Genomic DNA, 26,995 nt, shown 5'->3' on the forward strand with positions numbered 1-26,995 from the left:
GAGGTGCTAATCCTGTCTGCTGATGAATTTTTGTTTTGTTTGTTGTTTAGATGAGGTGTCCTGCACAGGGTGCTATTGGTGGTTGGGTGATGCCAGGTCTTGTCTTCAAGTGGTTTCCTTTGTGTGAGTTCTCACTATTTGATATTCCCTAGGGTTAGTTCTCTGGTAGTCTACGGTCTTCAAGTCAGTGCTCCCACTCCAAAGGCTCAGGACTTGATCTCTTGTCAGGAATGAAGATTTCACAAGTGGTTTGTTATGGCATTAAGTGGGATGAAAACAAATACCTCAAAACGAGAAACCAAAGATGAACCCCAGACAAATGGCAGTTACAAAATCAGGCAAATAATAATTAAAATAATGGAATATACACCCATAAGAAAATCAAAACAGTCCAACAGAAATAAAGTAAAATAGATTGATCTGGTGAACAAAGGAAACCAAGAATTATATCTACCAGTTAACAGCAAAACTAAAGCACAAACTGGAAAACATAACTAAATCAAGGTGCCAAGATGGGAATAAAGCAATGAAAACAAAACTAATATGTTGAGAGTAAAGGAAAGAAAAAAAGACTAGATATGCAAAGATAAATAGAGGTAGATAAAGAAGATTTATAATTAAAGATTAACTGCAAGGGGAAAAGAACAGTAGGAAAAGCAAACAAAGGAATAAATGTAGAAAAAATAATAACAGATTTAAGAAAATTAAAATTAAGAAAGAGAAAAGGAAAAAAAAGGGAAGAAGAAAGAAAAAAAAAAGGAAAACTCCCCAGAACAGCAAAAACCGACAAAAACACAGAGGTTTATAACAACAATAAAAAATGTGATGAGAAAAATAAAAGCTTAATTAGATTTCATAGTGCCAATAAAATTGACAACTAAAACAGAAGTGGGGTGGGGAGAAAAAAAAGAATCCAAAAGAATCTGTAAAACAAGTCAAAACATAAGAATAATAAATGTTTTTCTTGAGTCACTGCTGTCAGAGTCCTTTCCTTTGCTGGGAGTCACAGTCTACTTTACTTCACCTCCCTAGGATGCCCTTCAACACTGTGCCGGTCACTGGACCTGCTGTGGGGGTAGCTCAGAGTCTAATCTGCTCCTACTCCTGTGTGTTCTTGCCTCCAATGTCCACAGCTATCAGAACTAGTGTGTTTTCTTTTGGGGGAGCTCTCAATGTCCTTTTATATATTCCATAGACACAGAGTCTGCCTAGTTGATCACGTGGATTTAATCTGCAGCTTGTACAGTTGGTGGGAAGATTTTGGGTCTTCTTCCTTAGCCACACTGCCTCTGGGTTTCAGTTGTGCTTTTATTTCCAAATGTGTGGGTCATCCCCTGGGGTTTGCACCTGAGACTGCCCTGGAGGATTTGGGTCTGCCCCAGTGAGGGCCAGGTGTGGAGGTGGTGCTGCTTGGGTCCCAGGGCTTCTGGCAGCACCAGGTACTCAGAGGAGTTGGTGGTTAGGGCAGCAGGAAATATAGGGCTCTAGAAGGGTATGGCAGCCAGTATTGGCCAATACACTCCAGTATTCTCACCTGGAGAAGCCCCCTGACAGAGAAGCCTGGTGGGCCACAGTCCACAGGGTTTAAAGAATTGGACATGACCAAAGTGACCCTGCATGCATAGATGCAAGACCTTTTTGGCCTGTGGCAGCTCTGCCCCAGTGAGGGTTGAGCATGAAAGTGGTGCATCTTTTTGGCTTGCAGGGACCCTGGCAGCACCACGTGTGCAGGGACACGGACTGCCTCCACTGCAGGACTTATGGCCCTAACAGTCTTTTTTCAAGCCTCTTATAGCTGGCAATCAGAAGGCTTCTTTGGGCAGTCTTTCTCTGTAGCTCTGCCTGTTCAGGCACTTAGAGGGTTCCCTTGCCTGAGGTCCTTCTCTACTGTTAGGCATGTCAGGCACATAGGGGGGCCCCCCTGGCTGAGGTCCTACTCTGTAGTTCAGTGGTGAGGCGTTTGATGGGCCAGCCTCTCTATTTTCAGCTGCCGATGCTGGCATGTGGGGAGAGAGAGGCTATGGTGATGGCTACACCCCACACACATGACTCAGCAGTATTGGCTTGCTTCTGTGGCTGCCCGGCTTTCCTCCACAGGCATTTCCCATCACAATCTCCTCCCTCACATCCCCTCAATCCGTCTCTCCACAGTCAACAGCAGCCCTCGCCCTGGGATTGCTCCACAATCCCTAAACTCCAGCTCCCAGCTGTTGCGCCTTCTAGGGGACCTGTGGCCCTGTCCGGGGTACGTATGGCTGCAGCAAAAACTGTCTGATTCTCATTCCATTTAGGCTGCCACAGATCAGCTGTTTCACTCTCAGCCTTTATATTTCTCCTCTGACTCAGACAATTGCCCCGCTGTGGGGATTGGACCCCTCCTTCAGTTCCCCCACCCGCCAAGGGCAGGTCCATCCTACTAACACTCCTGTTTTTCCCCCTAGTTCCTTCATCCTACTGAGTTTTGCATGGCTCTGTATATTCTTTTCTGCTGGTCAGATACTCCTGTCAGCTCTCAGCTGGTGTTCTGCATGCACTTCTGTGTCTGAAGGTGTATCAGTGGAGAGAGATGTATTCCATGTCCACCTACTCCTCCGCCATCTTGTTCCTCCTCCCATACCATGGAATCTTATGCAGCCGTAAAAAGACATGAAGCATTTAAACATGCTTCAACATAAATGAAAATATTGTACTAGGTGAAAAAAGCCAGTTACAAAGCACCACATTCCATTTATATTAACATACAGAACAGGCAAATCTACAGAGACAGCAGATAGATTAGTGGCAGCCATGTGGGGAGGAGAAGGAGTAACTGTTACTGAGTACAGTTTTCACGTTCTAAAATTGATTGTTGTGATCACTGCACACTTCTGTGAATATACTAAAAATTATTGAATTGTACACTTGAAATGGGTGAATTGTATGATATGGGAATTATACCTCAATAAAGCTGTTAGCCTCCCCGCCCCCCCAAAAATATGATAGATTGTTATTCAAAATCCCATTAGCCATTTTGGGTTTTATTTTTTTCCCCTCCTCTAATTACCTTCATCTAGGGCCGAGGAGAAGAAAATAACGTCTTTGTTTTTCAGACCTCCTGTTGTGGTTATTTCCAAAATCTGGTCGACTACATTTGTGAAGAAAACCAAAAAATCCAGAGCTCTAAAGCTGAATTAATCAGTATTAACCCTCATGCCGCCCACGGCAGTGAAGTTGACAGACTCAAAGCGAAAGAAAAAGCTCTGCGGAGGTAACAGTGAGCCTTTGATATTGGAACTCAGATAGGCCCACTTAATTAGAAAGCCTTTTTTTTTTTTTTTTAAGATTTATTTACTTATTTATTTTTGCATGTACCGGGTCTTCATTGCTACACGCAGGCTTTCTCTAGTTGTAGCAAGCGGATGCTGCTCTCCCGCTGTGGTGCGTAGGCTTCTGTTTGTGGTGGCTTCTCTCGTGGCACAGTGTGGGCTTGAGGGTGCAAGCACTTCAGTAACTGTGTCCTGTGGGCTCCGTCGTTGTGGTCTGAGGGCTTAGTGGGATCTTCCCAGACCAGGGATCGAACTCATGTCCCCTGCATTGGCAGTGGATTGTCAACCACTGGACCACCAGGGAAGCCCTAGAAAGCCTTTTCTAAAAACAAACCTCATTTTTCCAAAGCAGATAATTTTGTAGATGCATTCCCAGTGAAGAAACAAAAATTGGCTAAAGCAAACTTCATGCAGTTCCTGGTGGACGTTATGAGAGTCAGAAGGTGTCAGAAACTCAGTGAGCTCACTGACTTTTAGAGTAGAAAATTTACCCATCCCAAATTCTCAGGGAAATTGGGAATTCCTATTAATATATTAGAGAAATTTGTCCACTAAGTACAGTAGAAAAACACATGCACTGATTAAATGACTGGGTTCACAAGTAATAACAGATACAAAGAATAAGGAATGGCATGTAAACAGTAAAAAATTATAGTATACTTCTTTTTTTGAAAGAAATAGAATGGTGGCTTTTATTCTCAGCTGGCAGAGAGAGGAACACCTTATGCTCCTGCCTCAAGAACTGTGCCCCTAAGGCAAGTGCTCGCAGTCAGGAGTCGGTGAAGAGGAAACAAACGTGATGGGATCTAGATTTCTTCCTTTTGCTTTGTTTCAAAGACAGTCATAAACTGGTGTGGGTAACCCAGTAACTGCATCTGGCAGTTTGGAGGCTCTGAGGCCTTCTTTCTGACATGTAACTACAAGGGAAAGGCTGTTGTAAAGGTAGACACTGGATAGGGGATGTATTTAGCATAGAGTCAAGTGAAGTGTAGCTCCTGCAGTTAGGGGGCAGAAAAGCAAACTTACAGATGTGCAGAATTAGGAGCAGTTAAAGTAAAATAAACTAGGAATGTTCAGGCCTGCTCACTGTTCTCTTTATCTTCTTTGCTCTCAGAGAAGTGAAAAAGAAAAACTCATTCCTCTTTTTCCCTTTTCACTGCTACAAATTCCCCCATTAGTTTATTCCCTCCATAGCAATGGAGGAAGGGAAATACGTGTCATTCTTGTCTGGCTGAGGACAAACTTCAGTTTTGCTCTGTTTGAAAATCACCAGCTGTTCAGTCCAGAGACCCATCTGTCTCCTACTTCAAATTTTCCTTGAGACATGAACCCCAAGAAATCTTTACTGGGGTGATGAGGGACAGATGGTCAGTCTTCTGTAACTTCTTTAATGCTTACACAGAACTCGTAGACCCTACTTCAGTGGGGTCATGGAGTTCTCGCCCTGTTCTATAAGGGGCTCTGGCGTGACTTTTGTGGTTATTCCTGCTGGATCTGTTTGGGGGAGTGGCTGTAATCTCTTTGGGGCATTGGTTTTTCTCTGCACATCATCTCTATCTTGATGTAAATCTGTGTCATCCGATAAGGGTCCTTCTGTCCAGGTTGGAGATAGTCCTTTGAATAATGTCTTTTTCAGAATGTATAATCCTCTGGTTGCAGGTCACAGGGCATCTCGCAGTTAGAGAAGGCTTTATCCAATTAAATACATGTGAGGTTGTCGGGGTAGGGGCGGGAAAAGGCAAGCTGCTGGCTTGCATTTCTTATAGCCCTTAGCTAACTGGGGCCTGTAATCCTTCGTTCTCAGAGTTTCCTCTAGGTTCACCAGAGGCAGTGGTTGGAGTGGCTGCAGTCGAATGAAGGCCTGGTGGCAGGTATTCCCCTTTCTCAGGGCCTGCTGACTCACACTGAAAGGCTACAACCGCTGATTCCATGTCTCAGGTCTTTCCTTCTGGGTCATGAATGACCATTATCCTCCTGGAATTTAGGCTCTGGGTCCTGCTTTGGAGTCATCTATAAGTGATTCACCACCACCTCCTCCTTCTCCCACCACACTATAGTATACTGTTTTAAACTTGGAACACATTTCAGACTTGTGCATCATGTTTTTAATTTTGTAGAAAACAAGAGCGACAAATGGCCAAACACTATGAAATATTAACAAAAGAACAGCCTGCTTTCTCTGAAGAAGGTAAGTTCCTCAAAGCTGATGTTATAGATCAGTTATACATCAGAGAGCTCATGTGTTTGACCAAGGGCAAAAACTGATGTATTTTAAAAATAATATTAAAATTTTTCATTTTGGTCAATGCCTCAGTCAAAATGGCTAAAAGTCAGAAAACCCCACTTTTCTATCACCTAGCTTTTGAAGTTATGAGTCTTCAGTTCACTGCTGTTATTGACTGAAATAATTTAGCAGCATCTATAGAGCACTGCAGAGAAGGCGACGGCACCCCACTCCAGTACTCTTGCCTGGAGAATCCCATGGACGGAGGAGCCTGGTAGGCTGCAGTCCATGGGGTCATGAAGAGTCGGACATGACTGAGCAACTCCACCTTCACTTTTCACTTTTATGCATTGGAGAAGGAAATGGCAACCCACTCCAGTGTTCTTGCCTGGAGAATCTCAGGGATGGGGGAGCCTGGTGGGCTGCCGTCTATGGGGTCGCACAGAGTTGGACACGACTGAAGCGACTTAGCAGCAGCAACAGCATAGAGCACTGACTTCGACTGGCTTCCCTCGTAGCTCAGTCGGTAAAGAATCTGCCTGCACTTCAGGAGATCCAGCTTCAATTTCTTAGTCGGAAAGATCATCTGAAGAAGGAAATGGCAACCAACTCTAGTATTCTTGCCTAGAGAATCCCATGGACTGAGGAGCCTGGCAGGCTACTGTCCATGGGGTCGCAAGAGTCGTACGGGACTTAGTGAGCACCACCACCAGAGAGCACTTGGGAGCTTCCCAGTTAGCACTAATGGTAAAGAACCCGCCGGCCAATGCGGGAGACATAAGAGATGTAGGTTCAACCCTTGAGTTCAGAAGATCCCCTGGAGGATGAAATGGAAACCCACTCCAGTATTCTTGCCTGGAGAATACCCATGGACAGAGGAGCCTGGTGGGCTACAGTCCATAGGGTTGCAAAGAGTCGGACATGACTGAAGCGACTTAGCACATAGAGCATTTTACAGAGAGCTAGAAAGAGCTTTTGAGTTCATTGTCTCTCTTTTAGTGAAACATACATTCCATTTTGTTTCAAGCTAAGATATGGAAAGTCTGTCAAAAATAAATCAAATTCCTTTCTTATAGATGGGCCCCACTGGTCAGCTGGCCAGTATAGCTGCAGTACTAATACAACTGAAGGGGCATCAATTTTAGAATCAGAAGTTCTAGAGTTATATTTTTGCTTTTCTCCTTATAGGCTGCACATTGGAGTTAAATTTTATTTTTAATATTTCTGAGCATCAGGCTCCTCTGAAACTCAGAGCTATTGAAAAGATACTTTGAGAACATTTTTTTCCCAACTCAACCCCTAGTATAAAGTTCCTTAGGATTCAACTCTTTCATACTAAACCTACGGCCAAAAAATTCCACATAATGAAAATCATCATTTTTGTTCTTCCAACAAAATGAGAATGTTCTCATTTTTTTAACAAAAGAGGGCCCCTCAATTTAATTTAATGAAGCTCCTCATTCTTCTTTCATTAAAAAAAAATGTCCAATGGAAAAAAGTGTCCAATGAATCAATGCATTTGTAATAGAGTTTGAAATTTCATTTTAGAAGAGAGATTTTGGAAAGTTTTAAACATATATGTATTTGCATGTGATTCTTGTCCCATTAGATGCAAAACACTATAAAACAATTTCTTATCAATTTTCCGTGGATATTCCAGAAGGAGAGTCAGTTAAGGAAGAACTAACTGATTATCAACTGGACCAAAGAAATATATCCATTGTTTGCTGTGATTCTAGGATAGCATGTGGAAAGGTAATTAGCTTGTAATTTTTTTTATTTGCTACTCTTTAAAAACCAGTTTTACCTAAAATTATAAAAGCTGTCTCGATGAAGATGGTGGCTTGGTTACAGGACACGTTTAACTATTAGTCATAAAGAATCGGTACAGACTTGGCCTTTTAACTTCTACTTTAGAATAATGGGCTTCCTTGGTGGCTCAGTGGTAAAAAAAAAATCCACCTGCAATGTAGGAACTGTGGGAGATACAGGTTCGATCCTTGGGTTGGGAAGTTCCCTGAAGTAGTGCGTGGCCACCCATTCCAGTATTCTTGCCTAGAGAATCCCATGGACAAAGGAGCCTGGTGGCTACAGTCCATAGGGTCACAAAGAGTAAGACAAGACTAATGTGATTTAGCATGCACGCACACAGACTTTATAACAATACCTTACATGTGTCTTATGAGGGGCTATTTTAGTTAAAGCCTTTTTACTTTAAAATGTGAACACTGTATAGTGAGGAACATTTGAAACCCTTTAGAAACCTAAAATCAATGGTAGAAAACCACCAGAAGTCTCAGCCTCATCCCAAAATCATGATTAATATTTCAATATTATCTAGATCTGCACCACCCAATGTGGTAACAAATATTTCACATGGCTATCCAAGTTTAAAGGAATTAAAATAAAATAAATTTTAAATTTAATTCTTCAGTCACACTAGCTAAATTTCAAGTTTTAAATAACTGTGTGTGACTAATGGTAACCATATTTCAAGGCAGTTATAGAAAACTTTTATGGTCAATAAAAGTTCTATTAGACAGCACTGTTCCAGAGTTTTTAAGCATAGGTTTTTGTTAACAGACCTGTAATTATATTACATATGTAATTTTTTCTACTTTTAACTTTGTGTTATTGTGTTACTCGCTCAGTCGTGTCTGACTCTTTGCGACCCCATGGACTGTAACCCACCAGGCTCCTCTGTCCATGGGATTCTCCAGGCAACAGTACTGGAATGGGTTGCCGTAATTTTCAACAATTTTCCTATGATATTATATAACTTACATTGCTGTTGTTTAGTCACTAAGTTGTGTCCTATTCTTTTACAACCTCATGGACTGTAGCCCTCCAGGCTCCTCTGTCCATGGGATTTCCCAGGCAAGAATACTGGAGTGGGTTGCCATTTCCTTTTCCAAAGGATCTTCCCAACTCAGGGATCAAACCTGCATTTCCCACATTGGCAGGGGGATTCTTTACCACTGAGCCACCAGGAAAGCCCATAGGTTACATTAACATCATTTTAATATCTATGAGCCTTTTCATATAGTATCTAACCATTCTTCTGGTATTGGAAATAAAAAATTATTAAAAGTTTTTTTGTTTTACTAAATAATGTTGCTTTGAATATCTTTTTATATAAATTTATTTTTATATGAGTATAGAATCCTCCTGTAATGCAATTTGATTCCTGGGTCAGGAAGATCTGCTGGAGAAGGGATAGGCTGCCCACTCCAGTATTTTGGGGCTTCCCTGGTGGCTCAGCTGGTAAAGAATCCTTCTGCAATGTGGAAGACCTGGGTTTGATCCCTGGGTTGGGACGATCCCCTTGAGAAAGAAATAGCTACCCACTCTAGTATTCTGAGCTAGAGAATTCTGTGGACTGTAGCATGCCAGGCTCCTCTGTCCATGGGATTCTCCAGATAAGAATACTGTAGTGGGTTGCCATTCCCTTCTTCAATATGCAGAGTATATTATGCAAAATGCTGGGCTGGATGACTCACAAGCTGGAATCAAGAAGGCTGGGAGAAATATCAACAACCTCAGATAATGACAGAGAGAGTTGGTGATAGACAGGGAAGTCTGGCATGCTGCAGTCCATGGGGTCACAAAGGGTCGGACACAACTGAGCAACTGAGCAACAACAGCGTTACAAAGTATAGTAATTAAGATGGTGTAGCTTGGGGGCAGGATAAACAAAAAATCCATGATACAGAATCAAACTTATGCACACACAGACATCTGATATGTGCCAGCAGTGACACTACAAGGTAATGGAGAAAGGAAAATGTTGTCAACACCTGGTGCTGGGACAGTTAGATATCCATATTTTTTAGTGAAGTTGAAATAATATTTCATTTCCAGTGGATTAAAGACTTAAATATGAAGTGTAAAACTATAATGATTTTTTAAAAAATAGATGAATAGCTTTATTATTTCAGGTTAGGGAAACATTTACTAATTCTAAAAAGCAGTATCCATAAAGGAATTGATAAATTAAAATTTAAAAGAAAAGCCAAGAAGGGAGATATTTTATAGCACATATGATATACAAAGGGCTTTTGTCCTAAATGTATAAATAATTTTTATAAATCAACATGAAAAAAAGTCTCCCTAGTAGAAAAAAATGAACTAAAAAAAACTTGACCACTTCTCCAAGGAAAAAATCCAAATGGTCAATAAACATATGAAAAGATGCTCAACCTCCTTAGTAACCTAGGAGAAGAAAACTGAAACCACAGTTAGAGATCAGTGTACACTGGCAGAGGAGCCTGGTGGGCTACAGTCCATGGGCTCGCAAAGAGTTGGGCAAGACAGGACGGAGCGACTAAGCACACACACACACATGTATGTACATACCTATCATATTGGCTAAATAAATCAATTGTGAGGTCTGATACTACTGAATGTTAGAAAGGATGTAGAATAACAGTCACTACAATTTAGCCTGTAGTGGGAATGCAAATTGGTACAACAGCTTGAGAATCATTTTGGCAGTTTTTTTGTAAAGTGAAAGACACATATTCTTTTGTAAAGTGGAATTCAACAATTCTTCCTCTGGATACAAGTTCTGAGAGGAACTGGGTACCAGCATACATGCAAAAGAGTGTTCAGAGTATCATTATTTATAAGCCAAAAACTGGGAACAACCCAGATATCCATTAAAAATACAATGGATAAATAAATGATGAAGTCATACAATTGAATACTATACACAATTGGAAGCTATTGGACTATGGCTACACACTGGGACACATATGAATCTTACAAATGTAATGTTGATTAAAAGAAACAAAATATAAAAAATTCCCATCATATGATTCCATTTACATAAAATTCAAAATGGGAAAGAAACTATATTGTTTAGATATTATAGAACACTGACTTTGGATTAGCACACAGGGGACTTCTAGAGTTTTAGCTGTTCTGTTTCTTGACCCAGATGGTGATAACATGGATGTTCATGTTATAACTGTCCATTAACAAAATAGCATATTTTAGTGCTTCTCTGAATGTATTTTATATTTCATAAAAATGAGAAACATATTATCTTTCAAAATAAATGGCAACATTTACATGAAAATTTAGATTAGCCCTAGGAATTCTTATATCTATTTTATTATAATTCAAGATTAGGAAGAAAGAGAATTAAACTGAATTTTTAGTTCATTATAAAACCCTGTTGGGTACAAATTCATTTTCCTATTGAGTATTACCTAGATAATAAAATAGTTAGGCTTAGAGCTATAATACAGAATATCTCTCAATATTTCTTTCTTCATCTTCCCATATTTCACTAGTATTTTGCTCAAATCAATTTCAAGAACATCCTTGAAGAGACACCAGATGCTACAGCTTATACTAGAGTGTAAAGTCATTCTATTGAAGTATAATTTATAGTGAAACTCACCTTTTTTATATGTACAGCTCCATTAATTTTGATAGTTATATAATCACCTCTACAGTCAGGATATAGGATATCTCCATTGTGCTAGAGCTGGTTGGTTTTTTTTTTAATCTTCTGTTTTCGCAGCAATATGTGTATAAAGTAAAAGTAGATACATAAAAAATAAACTTGGTTGAAAAACTGGCATAAGACCCAAATAGACATTTTTTTTAAAGAAGACATAAAGGTGGCCAACGGGCACATTAAAAGATGCTCAACGTCACTAATCATCAAGGAAATGAAAATTAAAACCACAATAAGATATCATCTCATAGCTGTCAAGAATGGCATCATCCAAAAGAACACAAATAACAAATATTGGCAAGGATGTGGAGAAACGGGAATCTTTATACACTGTTAGAGGGAATGTACATTGGTGCAGTCACTACAGAAAACAGTATGGTGTTTCCCCAAAAACCTAAAATTAGAATTACCATGTGATTCGGCGCTTCCACTCTTGAGCGTATACATGAACAAATGAAAATGCTAATTTGCAAAGAGACATGCACCACAATGTTCATAGCAGCATTATTTATTGTACAATAGCCAAGACATAGAAACAACCTAAGTGTCCATCAACAGATGAATGGATACAGAAGACGCTACATACACACACACACACACACACACACACACACACACACAGATATGAATGGCCTTACCCTGGTGGCTCCGGTGGTAAAGAATCTGCTTGGAAGACAGGAGACACAGGTTCAGTCCCTGGGTTGGGAAGATCCTCTGGGGAAGAGAATGGCAACCCACTCCTGTATTCTTGCCTGGAGCATTCCAAGGACAGAGGAACCTGGTGGGCTACAGTCCACAGGGTTGCAAAGAGTTGGACACAACTGAACGACTAACACACACAGATATGAATAGTACTCAGCCATAAACGGAGAAGGCAATGGCACCCCACTGCAGTACTCTTGCCTGGAAAATCCCATGGATGGAGGAGCCTGGTAGGCTACAGTCCATGGGGTCTCTAAAAGTCGTGCACGACTGAGCAACTTCACTTTCACTTTTCACTTTTATGCATTGGAGAAGGAAATGGCAACCCACTCTAGTGTTCTTGCCTGGAGAATCCCAGGGACGGGGGAGCCTGGTGGGCTGCCGTCTATGGGGCTGCACAGAGTTGGACACGACTGAAGCGACTTAGCAGCAGCAGCAGCCGTAAAAAAAGAATAAAGTTGTGCCATTTGTTGCAACATGGATGGAGGGTATTTGACTAAGTGAAATAAGTCAGAGAAGACAAATACTGCGTTGTATCACTAATATGTAGAGTCTAAAAGAAAATAACCTAGTGAATATAATGAAAAGCAGACTCACAGATGTAGAGAACAAACCAGTGTTTTTCAGTGGGGAGAGGGAAGTGGGGCAGAGCAAGACAGGGATAGGAGGTTAAGAGGTACAAACAACTATGTATAAAATAAATAAGGTACAAGGATAATACCATACAGCACAGAGAATACAGCCCATATTTTATAATAAGTATAAATGAAATATAACCTTTAAAATTGTGAACCACTCTGTTGAAGCTTATATAATATTGTACGTCAACTATACTTCAATTTAAAAAAAAAATACCTTACCATGTGATAAGCTCTTTTTAAGTGTTTGCTGTTTTGATGAGAACAATTGCTTAAAATATAATCCTGACTAAAGCCTAAGCACTCTCTTCTATCTTGTCCTACTGAATAAATTTTTTTAAACTTTTAAATAAATTAAAAACGACAAAAAACACAGACCCTTTAAACAGATAAGTAATGTCAGATTTCCTGCCAGAAAGATTTTCTTAAGTTATCTGCACAGCTTAGGGACAATCTTTAATGATTCCTAAGGATTGTCCCCTGTTGCTGATGCCAGACTAAAAATTTAAATTAAGAAATGGTTTGTATCACTATCTAGCAAGCAAAGGATGTCTGTTGTCATCATATAACCATCCTTTTGTTTTCTGTGGTGTGTAGATCGTGACGAATGAGCTCTTTGAAAAGCACTACAAGCATGGGAGCAAGTTTCTGACTTCATTTCCAGACGGGACAACGCAAATATTGTATCCTTTCTTTCAACAACTTATTTTCATTAGCTTATTTCTTCACAAAAAGAAAGCTAAAGAAAAAAGAGATTAAAAAAATATGAAGGAAAAAAGATAGATATGACCAAATCCTATCACACAGAGCAGAGCTATTAACATCTGTTTATAAATTTTTCCTTATTTTTTCCTGGGAGCAATTATACAATTCTTTAAAAATTAATTCTAAACAAGTTCTTCATTATTTTATAACTTGCTCCCTTTACCTAATAATATTAGACAATAAATACTCATAAACATTATGAGTATGTAATACGCAATAAATACAGAGATACTCCACCATCTTTATATGCATATGGTATTCCATCATAGGGAGGAACTATAATTCCTTTATCCACTAGCGCTGATCAAAGGTGGTTTCACAGTTTGGGGCTGTTTTATACAATGGCTAAATGGACAGCTTTGTGTGCACTTTGTTGCATACTTGTCACTTACTTCCTTGAATTAAATACCTAGAGATAGAAATTCTGGGTAAGAAAAGAGCCTTACTAGATTTTGTCCCCCAGAAAATGTGTACCAGTCTACACATCCATGAGCAGTATGTTGTTTTTTAATACAAAAATTCAATATCCATTTTATGGAACACTAAGTTATTGATCACTTGAACTTCTGCCTGATGGCCAGGCCATTTGCTATTTTGACACAAAGGCCATTTAATATCTCTGGGAAAGTAAAACAAAGCTATGAAATTAGGAGGAGTTTTTGGTGAACCAAGGGCCTCACTTTGTAGGAGAAAGTCATTTTTAGCCATAGTTGCCTAAATGTTTAGTCAAACCCCATCAAGAACCCAGAAAAATGACTTTATGGCATAAGAAGTGTAAAGAAGTTTTAGTTCCCCAAGCCCTATGAGAAAGAGAGTAGGTTTTTCTTTCATTATATCAAAAAATTTTTAAATAACTTTCCAACTTGTAGCATTACTTATCACTTCCTGCCCTGGCTTTAATTCCTTTTCACTCCTTTGAAGACTAAGGCTGATTTTCAAAATGATTCAGAATCAATTTTGTGTTTACTTCACTGCTGGACTTCCAATCAGTTTAGATTGGACTGAATATTAACAGTCCGTGAATTATCCTCAGTATATTTCATTCTTTGATGCTACTGTAAATGGAATTATTTTCTTAATTTCATCTTCAAAATGTTCACTGCTTAGAAATACAATTTTTTTCGTACATATTGACCTTTTAGTTTACAATCCTACTGAACTCTTTTGTTAGTTCTATGACTTTGTTTTGTAGATTCCTTAGGATTTTCTTTTTTACAAGAGCGTGTTATCTGCAATTAGAGATAGGAGTTAACTTCTTCTGTTTCCAATGCAGATGCCTTCATTTCTTTTTCTTCCATAATATTTGCCTGATTGGAACCTCCAGCATGAGGTTGAATGGAAGTGGGGAGAGTGGACGTTTTTGTCTGCTTCCTGATCTTAGGGGGAGAACACCTAGTCTGCCATCAGTTAAGTGTGACGTTAACTGTGGGTTTTTGTTAGACATGCCTTATTTGGTTGAAGAGGTTCCTTTCTATTCCTAGTTCATTGAGTCATTTATCACAACCAGGTATTGGATTTTGTCAGATGCGTTTTTTGTGTCTATTGCAATGATCATCTCTATTTTTGCTCTTTTCTCTATCAATGTAGTATGTTTCCGTTAATTTATTTTTAGATGGTAATCCAACCTTACATTCCTGGGATAGACTCCGGTTTGTCGTTGTACATATAATCCTTTTTATATTTTACTAGATTCCATTTGCTGGTATTTTTGGTGAGGATTTTTATGTCTCATAAATATATTTTGATGCACACAGAAAGCATAAAATTTTTTAGTAATTAACAGTGCTTCCCATTCATTTTCAGGACGCTTTATAGCTTCAAAGGACTCTCTCATAAATTAAATTTATTCTCAGGCTAGTCAAAGACCATTAGAATAACTCAAATGACCTTAACTGATCTCAGTTACCCATCTGGAAACCTAGCCATCATCCGAGTGCCCAACAAGATAAATGGTTTCACTTGTATAGTCCAAGAAGACATGCCCACTAACCCTGCAATCCTGGCATTGCTAGATTCTTCTGGCAGAAGTTCCTGCTATCATCCCAATGGAAATGTCTGGTAGGCTTCTAGATTCCTCCTGTGGTTATTTTGTTTCTCGAGTTTCATGAAATTTTATTTTTCCATTTATTTTTTCAACTTTTTGAAATATAACTGACATATACTGGGTAAGTTACAAGTGTACAATGGTTATTGATTTGATACGCTTATATGGTGCAAAATGATTACTTCTGTAGCATTAGCTTAACTGCATCATGTCACATAATTACCATTTCTTTCTAAGACATTTAAGATCCACTGTCTTAGCAACTTTCAACTACATAACTGCAGTGTTAATGAAAATCACTGTGCTATACATTAGATTGCCAGATTTTATTCATCTTATAACTAGAAAGACAAAAATGAATTTAAGAAGATTTATTTAAATTAGTGGTCATAGGATAGGAATGTTCAATTCAGAGAAGTTTTTTATTTATGTCATCCCATATGCAGTGGAAAAATCCCAGGCAGTTACATAAAACAAAGCTCATCATATTTTTTCTATAAGCAGCAAGAAAATATAGCTGTACAATTTTAATATTAGGAAAAAAAACCCCTCTAGATAAATTATATGACCACTCTAGGGATGTTTGAGATATAAACCCAGCAGTCTCACTTTAGCCTAAATGCTGGCCTCATCAATGGAAATAATTTGCAACGGACAGCTGTCATACTCTGTTGTTTGAGATATAGTCCTAATAAGTAGGCATCCCATTGGAGAAGGAAATGGTAACCCACTGCAGTATTCTTGTCTGGGAAATCCCATGAACAGAGGGGCCTGGTGGATTACAGTCCATGGGGTCACAAAAAGAGTCAGATACAACTTAGTGACTAAACAACAAGGCACCCCATAGCTACAATGAACAGCACTTTTCCTATGAGCAACTATATAATTCTTTAAAAATTAATTCTTAACAACAATATATAAAATCTCTAGCGATTAAGGTCCTGATGCCTTTGATCTACTATTTATATGCTCTGTGACCTTGTATTATTTCAGTTAGCCTGAGAAAGTGAAATTTGAGTTCTAACTTCAAATACAATTTCAACTTTTTAAGTTTTTCAGAAAGAGATATTCTCTGCCTTTAAACTATTTACAAGTATAAAAATCTCATCTTGAGAAACTCTGCCAATAAATTGACAAAAGTTTGAATACTCTGCCAGTACTTGAGAAAGTTAGGACACACGGAGCTATCAATATTGCACTTTTAGTTCAAAGGAGTAGTCAAACCATTATCCCCAATTATATTGGAGGATTTCTACTTATCCTTCAGGGTTCAGTAGCAATTCTGTGGGGCTCCCCTGGTGGCTGAGTGGTAAAGAATCTGCCTGCCAATGCAGGAGACCTGGGTTTGATCCCAAGTCTGGGAGATCCCCTGTAGAAGGAAATGGCAACCCACTCCAGTATTCTTGCCTGGAAAACTCCATGGACAGAGGAGCCTGGCAGGCCTTACTCTGTGGGGTGGCAAAAGAGTCAGACACGAGTTGACAACTGAACAATAACAGCAGTAATTATGTATTACATTTATTTGGTAGGGCACAATATTAATTGTCACCAAATATTCACTGGCTTCTAGGACTTTTCTGTACCAATGAACCCTTCCTACCCACCAAATGAACTCTGGGCCCCCTGACGTGGCTCCTTAACACCCTCATAGCCTCTTGTGTAGCAAGCCCACCTCTCCTGTAGGATTGAAGTTCCTTGAAGGCACACCCTGAATCTTTGCCACCACATACTATGTAAATGGCACACAATTTATCTAGGTAATGTTAACCAAATGTTTTCTTCGCCCACATAGCATGATAAAACTAAATCTCCTTCCCAGAAACAATAAGATAACCACCTCAATTTCTCATTTGTATTTTTGCTATTAGATTACTGCTGCTACTCAAAATTGGGAAAATAAGACGTGAGTTATCCTATTCTAGGGGGCCCTCATGGCTGATTCATCTGATTTTTAAAAAATAATTTATTATCAAATTAAGCCAACTTTCTAAGTACCTAGAACCCTACCTATCCTCCCTCCCCGAGAAATACATGGTGAGCCGAGATGGAAGAATGTGATAGAGTGTGCAGAGGAGATCATGGAATAGAATGGCAGTCACTAGTGACACCAGATCTCAGACGGTACAGGGCTGCTTCTGTTGGTAATGTAGTAAAATGTGGCATTAGCGACTCTAAGAGATTGGGGCGCCTGGCTGGTGTCACTTCCCCCTTCTACTCCATTACTGGGCTCTTCTCAACCACAGTGATCTCAAAAATGTTTCCTGAGCCCTTTCTACCCACACCAGCCTTGATATCCTTGAAGTCCTGGCCCCCCCAGTTGCTGTTAGAAAACAAGTCTCAGTACTGAGGCCAGTACAGCCTTTCCTAGAACTTACACTCACTGATATCCATACTGGCACAGGAAAAGTCTAAGCACCAGTCCTCGCCCGTCTTCCAGGTAGAGCCTGCCTTCTTGTGTTTTTTCATGTCCAGACTAAATCTTCCCTGCTCCCTTTTAATCCTCCCCAGCACATCATTTTCCAGATCCCTTTATCATCCTGGTTCCACCTCTGGATGCATTTTGGTTTATCACTAGGTCTTAAACTACACCCAGTACTTCAAATTAGTATAGAATTCTGCCACAATAATATGGCTCCTATGATTGTATGAGGTTTTCCACTATTCATATGCACATCGTGTTGTGTGCAGTTGTGTCCAACTCTTTGTGACCCCATGGACTGTAACCCAGCAGGCTCCTCTGTCCATGGGATTTTCCAGGCAAGAATAGTGGAGTAGGTTGCCGTTTCCTACTCCAGGGAATCTTCCTGAACCAGGGATTGAACTCGTGTCTCCTGTGTCCCCTGCATTGCAGGTGGATTCTTTACCGCTGAGCCATCAGGGAAGCCGTAGACTATTGGCTAGTATAAACTGCTGCTCTCTTTGGTTAGCAAGTGGCAGAGCTAATTTCAAGGTTGAATTATAATGTTCCTGTTTATGATTTTTACTTCCTTTCTCCTCAGGGTATACATTAATATCTTGGGTGGTCAATATTCAGATCAAGCTGGCAACAGAGTAAGGGCTTGGAATTGGTCAAGTTCCGTCACTTCCTCACCCTTTGTTTCATTTAAACCTGTGTTTCTGGCTTTGAACCATTATGTTGGAATCCGCATCTTAGAACAAGACAAGATTTCAATCACTTTTCTAGCAATGGGCCAACAGGCAAGAATCAGTGTTGGAACCAAAGTGAAGGTAGGTCCATTTTTATAAACATTTTAAAGCATTTAGAATAATAAGAGTAAAATAATGCTAGTTAGTGTTATTACTGACAGATTATACTTGTGTGTAATCTACGGTGCACCACTATGAATTTTGAAATTCAAGGAAAAAACAGTGAAAGTTTTATATGGAATTGAATTCATACGGAATTGAGACAGCCTTATTGTTTCTTCTTCCTCAAATTCCTTTTTAGTTCAAACTTGATTCCAAATAACATTTACTGAGTGTCTACTCTATGAGTGAAGTGAAGTGAAGTTGCTCAGTTGTGTCCGACTGTTTGTGACCCTATGGACTGTAGCCTACCAGGCTCCTCTGTCCATGGGATTTTCCAGGCAATAGAACTGGAGTGGATTGCCATTTCCTTCTCCAGCGGATCTTCCTGACCCAGGGATTGAACCTGGGTCTCCCACGTTGTAGAGAGACGCTTTTACCATCTGAGCCACCAGGGTAGTGCAGCTTTGAGGTTTGGGTTTTAGTATTTTGTATTGTTTTTTCTCTGTGTTCTAGCTGAAAGCCTTTGGCTGAGTCAGAAGACCTGGGTTCTGACCATGTTCAAGACCCAACACAAGCCCTGTTTCCTTAGAGACACTTCCCAGACCTCCTTGCCCTTTGTCCAAATAAGGTCAATCATGTCCTTCTCTAGGTTGTCCATGTACTCATCTCTGTCCATGTGTGTGCTTGCTGAACTATTGAACTATGTGCCTTACGTGCCTTTGTGGCTGCCTTTCCTACTGGATGGTGAGCTCCTGCAGGATAGAATCTCTTTCTTACTGATTTCTCTACACCGCCCAGGGCATGGCCCAAAGAACACTCTCAGTGACCAGCAATGCTGCACGATGGTTAAGAACACAGACTTCAGGTTATAGGACATAGTTTCAAACCTCAACACTTAGCTAAGCTGGTGAACTTGAACTTCAGTGCCCTCCTCTATAAAATGGGGATGATTCCTCCATTATATTATTGATTGCTGTGACGATTCAATGAGAATATAAAGTGCTTAGCATGTTTCTTGGCACCAACTACTTAATAAATGATAGGTCAATAGAGATGTTTGTTGTTGTTGTTTAGTTGCTAAGTCCTGTCCAACTCTCTTGCAGTCCTATGGATGTAGCCCACCAAGCTTCTCTGTCCATGGAATTTCCCAAGCAAGCCCCAATAGAGACGTAGAATTTCTCAATTATATCTCAGTAAAGCTGAAATATGTATATATGCATGTATATGTATAGATTCAAGGGATTAGATGTATAAATATTATATGTATATAAATAGATTACATGTATATAAAAGGGATTACATGTATATACACAGATTCAAGGGATTAAATCTGATAGACAGAGTGCCTGAAGAATTATGGATGGAGGTTCGTGACATTGGACAGGAGGAAGTGATCATGACCATCCCCAAGAAAAAGAAATGCAAAAAGGCAAAATGGTTGTCTCAGGAGGCCTTACAAATAGCTGAGAAAAGAAGAGAAGTGAAAGGCAAAGGAAAAAAGGAAAGATATACCCATTTGAATGCAGAGTTTCTAAGGACAGCAAAGAGTGATAAGAAAGCCTTCCTCAGTAATCAATGCAAAGAAATAGAGAAAAACAATAGAATGGAAAGACTAGAGATCTCGTCAAGAAAATTAGAGATACAAAGGGAACATTTCATGCAAAGATGGACTCAATAAAGGACAGAAATGGTAGGGACCTAACAGAAGCAGAAGATATTAAGAAGAGATGGCAAGAATGCACAGAACTATACAAAAAAGATCTTCATAGCCCAGATAACCACGATGGTGTAATCACGCACCTCGAGCCAGACATCCTGGAATGCAAAGTCAAGTGGGCCTTAGGAAGCATCACTATGAACAAAGCTAGTGGAGGTGTGATGGAATTCCAGTTGAGCTATTTCAAATCTTAAAAGATGATGCTGTGAAAGTGCTGCACTCAGCAAATTTAGAAAACTCAGCAGTGGCCACAGAACTGGAAAAGGTCAGTTTTCATTCTGATCCCAAAGAAGGGCAATGCCAAAGAATGTTCAAACTACTGCACCATTGCACTCATCTCACATGCTAGCAAAGTGTGAAGTTGCTCAGTCGTGTCCAACTCTGCAACACCATAGATGTAGCCTACCGGGCTCCTCTGTCCATGAGATTTTCTAGGCAAGAGTACTGGAGTGGGTTGCCATTTCCTTCTCCAGGGAGTCTTCCTGACCCATGGATTGAACCCAGGGTCAATCAGGTCATTGCAGGCAGACGCTTTACCATCTGAGCCATACGACTTAACACACGCTAGCAAAGTAATGCTCAAAATTCTCCAAGCCAGGCTTCAACAGTACGTGAACTGTGACTTACAGATATTCAAGCTGGATTTTAGACAAGGCAGAGGATCCAGAGATCAAATTGCCAACATCATCGAAAAAGTAAGAGAGTTCCAGAAAAACATTTACTACTGCTTTATTGACTGTGGCCAAAGCCTCTGACTGTGTGGATCACAACAACCTGTGGAAAATTCTTAATGAGATGGGAATACCAGACCACCTTACCTGCCTCCTGAGAAATCTGTATGCAGGTCAAGAAGTAACAGTTAGAACTGGACATGGAACAACAGACTGGTTCCAAATCAGGAAAGAAGTACGTCAAGGCTGTATATTGTCACCCTGCTTATTTAACTTATATGCAGAGTACATCATGTGAAATGCTGGGCTGGATGAAGTACAAGCTGGAATTAAGATTTCCAGGAGAAATATCAATTACCTCAGATACGCAGATAACACTGCCCTTATGGCAGAAAGTGAAGAAGAACTAAAGAGTATCTTGATGAAAGTGAAAGAGGAGAGTGAAAAACTTGGCTTAAAACTCAACATTCAGAAAACTAAGATGGCATCCGGTCCCATCACTTCACAACAAATAGATGGGGAAACAATGGAAACAGTAAAAGGCTGTATTTGGGGGAGCTCCAAAATCACTGAAGATGGTGACTGCAGTCATGAAATTAAAAGACACTTGCTCCTTGGAAGAAAAGCTATGACCAACTTAGCGTATTAAAAAGCAGAGACATTACTTTGCTGACAAAGGTCCATCTTGCCAAAGCTATGGTTTTTCCAGTAGTCATGTATGGATGTGAGAACTGGACCATAAAGAAGGGTGAGCACTGAAGAACTGATGCTTTCAAACTGGGTTGCTGGAGAAAACTCTTGAGTCCCTTGGAGCACAATGAGATAAAACCAGTCAATCCTACAGGAAGTCAACCCTTAATATTCATTGGAAGGACTGCTGTTGAAGCTGAAACTCCAATACTTTGGCCACCTGATGGGAAGAACTGACTCATTTGAAAAGACCCTGATGCTGGGAAAGATTGAAGGCAGGAGGAGAAGGGGACAACAGAGGATAAGATGGTTGGATGGCATCACCAACTCGATGGACATGAGTTTGAGCAAGCTCCAGGAGTCGGTGAAGGGCAGGGAAGCCTGGAGTGCTGCAGTCCATGGGGTCACAAAGTGTCAGACACGACTGATTGACTATATATAGAACATACATAATATGTGACTTTGAATAAGTATCCTAATCTCCGAGGACCTTGTTCCATCAATTATTCAAGGAAGAGATGGCTCCAAACTCCAAAGACATCTTCAGTTTCTAAAATGTCTATACATTTAAGTAAGTGGAAATATGACTTCAGGGTTCCATATAGGCAGGGATATTTCATAAACACCAAACAAAAGGGAGACTTCAGATTCAGTCAACAAAGAGCGAGGGTCCACACTGTGCTAAGCAATATTCAAGCTGCTTCCAGTCAATCTAGCTACTGCAGTCAGCTGGCAAGTCCAAACAAGTTTCTTCCTTGGTTAGAAATCTACAATATGGCCTCTTTTTGGTTCAATACATTCTTGGTAAATGCATCCTTAGCAAAAATGTCAAAAAAGCTCTGTCTCTTTCTCCTCGCCTCTCTCCTTCGAAATGAGTTTTAATCAGAAGAACAGTTGGTGCAAAAGAATCTGATGTTAAAAAGTTTGCTTTTCTTGTTATCCTCATAATGACCCTTTCAGTTTTTTAAAATTGCAAAAGTGACATGTGAACACACTGTTATATTTGAAGATTCGAATAATATAGACATAAAAGAGTTAAAAACGATATTCCTCCCTTCCATCCTTTATTCTATTCTAATCCTCTTCCCAAAGGTAATCACATTGAAAATTTGGTGTGTATTTCTCTTTTCTATATGTTTATAAATTATTCATATACATCTTTTTAAAAATAAAAATTGCATCTGTCTACACTGATTGTACTATTAGACTTGTTCTATTTGTTTTTGTTTTCCACAAGTTAAATGGAATATCTTTCATGTCTAGATATCCAAGTAAATTTGTCCATTTGGTTGTTGCATAGTATTACACGTTTACTGCGGTTACTATATGCTAAATCTAATGCCCTCTCAGTGACAATGGGCACACATAGTTTCTCACCCCTCTCCCCCTGGAAGCATTTCCTCTCTTGCTTCCAGGAGTTACTCTGCCTTGATTTCACTTCCACCTCAGGGACTACTCCTTCTCATTTTTCCTTTCCTATTGTCTTCACCTCCTCTCTTTTAAATACTGAAAGGCTCCAGGGCCTGTCATTGGGCTCACCTCTTCTCTCTCTGTACTAACTCCCTCATTAGTTTTCTGTCCTGAAATACCATCTGCTTGCTGATAACCCCTCCTTTGATCTCCAGGTGGATCTCCCAGGAACTTTAAACTTGAATATCTCTGATTCCAACCCTGCATCTCCATCTGGCATCTAAAGGGTATTACGAACTTCACAGAGCAAACTGACATTGGAAGGCATGTTCTACCTTCGGTCTTCTCTGTCTCAGGAAGTGGCAACACCTTTCTTTCATTTGCTCAGACCCACAACTTTGGGGTTGGTCCTCTCTTCTCTGTCCGCGTCTTTCATCTGCAAGTCCTCTAAATGCTACCACCAAGATGTCACCAGATTCCAACACTCCTTGCATCCTTCATTACTGTTACCTCATCTGCCTCATGTATCTACTTAATGCATCTTGTTTAAATTATTACAATAGCCTCCTCCCGAGTGTCCCAGCATCCACTCTTCCCAAAGTCAATTCTATCATGATAGTAAGGGTGATATTTTGAAAACATAATTGATACTTATAGGGCATTCCGTCCAAAAGCAGCAGAAAACACATTCTTCACAAGTACACATGGAACATCCTCCAGGATTGCTGGCCCACAAAGTCAGCCTCAGTAAATTTAATAAAATTGAAATCATATCAAACATCTTTTCCAATCACAAAGCTATAAGATTAGAAATAAACCACAAGAAAAAAAAAACTGTAAAAAACACTAACACATGAAAGCTAAACAATATGCTACTAAACAACCATTGGATCACTGAAGAAATCAAAGAGGAAATCAAAATATACCTAGTGACTAATGAAAATGGTCTATCTAGTGACTTCTAACATTACTCAGAGTAATGTTAGAAGAGCCTATAAAACACCTACAATACGATACATGATCTGGACTTCCTTTTTAAATATTTCTCCGTAGTCCTCTTTTCTTACCCACTTTGCTCTAGCCACCGTGGCCTTTTTGCTGTTGTGGAGAATGCCACGCACATCACTGCCACAGGGCTTTTGCACTTGCTGTTCCCTCAACCTAAAATGCCCCTTACCCCACTTAGCACTTCCCTCAGGTTCTGCTCTCAGAGTCCTTTCCTGACCACCCTGTGTTAACTCCCAGCAGCCCACCCCACCCCTACCGTGGCATGCATATAGTGCTTTTGTTTCCTTTCACTTCTATATAGTCTATGAGTGCTATTTTGATTTCTTCAACTCAGTAGTTACTGAACTTTCAAATAAGGTTTTTTAAATTTGCTACCTTTTCTCGTTAACTTCTAAATGGTCAAGGAATATGGCTTGTATTTTTTCTTGCTATTTAGAATGCAGGGATATTTTCTTTGTAGTTGACGACATAATTTATGACTGTTCCATGTATATTTGACCCCCCAGATGGTTGAATGTTTATTGGCACAAATTGTATAATGTATGTTTAATTGTTCTATTCATACTTCTCTCTATATCCTTTTCTTCTTATATTGTTGGTTTATTTCTGAGAGATGTATGAAGATATCCCAGTACAACTGTGAATTTGTCCATTTTCTGTATAATTTCTATCAGGTTTTGCTTTGTCTTGTCTTTAAGTTCTGTGGTTAAGAAATTCAAGGTGTTATCTTCATGGTGAGTTACACCTTTCACCCCTGGGCCCTTCACCTATTGGCCCTTCAGCTTTGTGTCCATTATGTGACTCAGAGTATCACTGAGGGGTTTTGTTTCTATTTTGACAAAAAAATTTAACATCATCAATATGTGTCCCTCTTAATGCTCTTTGCCTGAAATGCCATCCTAATATTCACTTGACTTTGAGCTCAGAATATGTGTGTTCTGGACTAGTGGTTTCATTTGATCATTTATCTCTCAGTGGACATGGTCCCAGCTGCTTCTCAATTTTCAGGAATTCCTTAAGATTATTCCTGCTGATAAAAATCTTTCCTATTTCCTATTGATTTACTCTTTGAAAACGTTTCCCATTTTATGGGATTTGAAGGAAAACTAAAAATGGTGATTAACCCTTTATTTCTCAGCTATCTCAACCTCCTTCCCCCATCCCTCTTTCCTTTCTCTCTCCCTTCCTTCCAAGGTGGAGAGGGGTGAGAATGCAGAAGAATACTGTGATCTCACATCTCTGGCAGGTGAATAAGTGGTCGCTCTGCCTGCAGGAGGTAGCAGATGGGCTTGCTTTTTAGCCCACCCCACTGAAACTACATGCCCCTCCTGGGCTGGTCCTAAAGCTCAGCCTTGGAGACATCCCAGGCAAGGCTTGGGACCCTTGACCTTCCTGCAGCTCAAGGAGACAGCATCAGCCTGAGTCACCCAAGGCTGAGAGGACATGGGCAGCACAGAGGGCAAGGAAGGGTCTTGGGAATGTTCATGTGCAGCAGCTCCTGGAGGTGGGGGCGCATTCAGGAGAAGAAAAGGAGTGTCGGTCATCCCAGGGCCTTCTGGAAAGCCCAGCTCAGGTGCTCCCCACCGCCTTGCCAGCCTCCAGGCCAGCACTCACTCCACACTGGGTGTGTCCCGGGGACAGGATAACTATAGCATTTCTGTGCCCTCCTCCGTAGATGCTGGTGAAATAGTATATGCTGGTATAATGACTTGAATGCATTGTAAGCATTTGAAAGAAAGTATGCAAATTCTGTTTGGTCTGGTCTGCTCTAGTCTCTCAAATCTCCAGAGCTCATTCCTGTCCAGATCAGAATTAATACCACTGCCCCTATTTATAGATAATAATGGCACCCCACTCCAGTACTCTTGTCTGGAGAGTCCCATGGACGGAGGAGCCTGGTAGGCTGCAGTCCATGGGATTGTGGAGAGCCGGACACGACTGAGCAACTTCACTTTCACGTTTCACTTTCATGCATTGGAGAAGGAAATGGCAACCCACTCCAGTGTTCTTGCCTGGAGAATCCCAGGGACGGGGGAGCCTGGTGGGCTGCTGTCTATGGGGTCACACAGAGTTGGATATGACTGAAGCGACTTAGCAGCAGCAGCAGACTCACAGGGGACTCCAGCCCCTAACTAGTGTTGCCTCTCGCCTCCTCCCACCTCCTGCTTCTGCAGTCACTATTTCCACACGGAACCCTGAGCTTCCTTTCTCTTTCTCTTTGCTGAAAAGCTGCTAAATGCCAAGGAGATTCCAGCGCTCCGATACCTGAACGGGGATGACCTTCTTCTGCTGGCCAGTTTAATAAAGATCCGACGCCTGTTTCATAAACTGGAAGGATGTGTGAATTTCCCCTCCAGCCAGGTTTGGGAAAAATTAAAGCAACCTTCTTACCTTTCTTCACTTTCTCTAAAACTAATTGCCCTTTGTCACAATTCTGGTATGAAGCAAGATATAATAACAACAATAGCAGCTATGATAAATGAAAACATTTAACGAATGACGATGGTGCTTTCATTTGTTCTGTTGTGTTTTTCTGGGAGGCAGTGTGGGAGATCTCAAGAAAAGTGTATACAGTGACTAGGAAATACAAATTTGGAGCACATCCTGAGTCATCCCTGGTTTGCACTCTTGGTCGGAAAACTAAACCACTGACTTTGGGGACAACAGAGAATGAGTAAGTCAGCCAAAGGCCTTATTTTTCAGTCAGAGTTCCATCAGGAAAACAGAAAGCAGGGAGGGAGCAGGTGCTTTCACAACCTCCTGAAAGGCTGGGAAAGTGAAGGTCAAGGAACAGCCCTGCTGTTTGGGAAAATGAGAGAATCTCAGGAAGCCACAAAGCCAACAGCACCAAGGGAGAGAGTGGCAGGAGTTACTCATACTCCAATGCAGAAATGGCAAGCAACTGCCATCCTCCAAAGACCATCCTCCTGCCAGAAGTGAGCGATGGCCACTGCTCCTCTCCCACCTTCCACACCTCAGGCAGGGGCCTCTCCCTGGGGAAACATAATGGGATCCCACTGGCAAAGGATTATGGGACCACGTGTCTTTCCCTTTCTGAGGGGAGGGAGGAGGGATGTTGCTGGATCCGCAGGGATAGCACAGCAC

The 26,995-nt window shown here is 40.5% G+C and overlaps 1 protein-coding gene across 1 annotated transcript in view; it reads left to right on the forward strand.

Moving 5' to 3' along the window:
- The window catches only part of ERICH6 (glutamate rich 6), a 41,949-nt gene extending 15,566 nt beyond the window's left edge, over positions 1-26,383 (forward strand). Inside the window, exons 8-14 of the mRNA XM_052648775.1 lie at positions 3,090-3,247; positions 5,423-5,493; positions 7,139-7,284; positions 12,934-13,019; positions 15,004-15,159; positions 18,145-18,373; positions 26,120-26,383. Coding sequence (XP_052504735.1) covers positions 3,090-3,247; positions 5,423-5,493; positions 7,139-7,284; positions 12,934-13,019; positions 15,004-15,159; positions 18,145-18,373; positions 26,120-26,383 — 1,110 coding nt within the window. The remainder of the gene's footprint in view (positions 1-3,089; positions 3,248-5,422; positions 5,494-7,138; positions 7,285-12,933; positions 13,020-15,003; positions 15,160-18,144; positions 18,374-26,119) is intronic.
- Positions 26,384-26,995: the final 612 nt, after the last annotated feature.

Source organism: Budorcas taxicolor, chromosome 1 (genome assembly GCF_023091745.1).
Source record: "Budorcas taxicolor isolate Tak-1 chromosome 1, Takin1.1, whole genome shotgun sequence".
NCBI lineage: Eukaryota > Metazoa > Chordata > Mammalia > Artiodactyla > Bovidae > Budorcas > Budorcas taxicolor.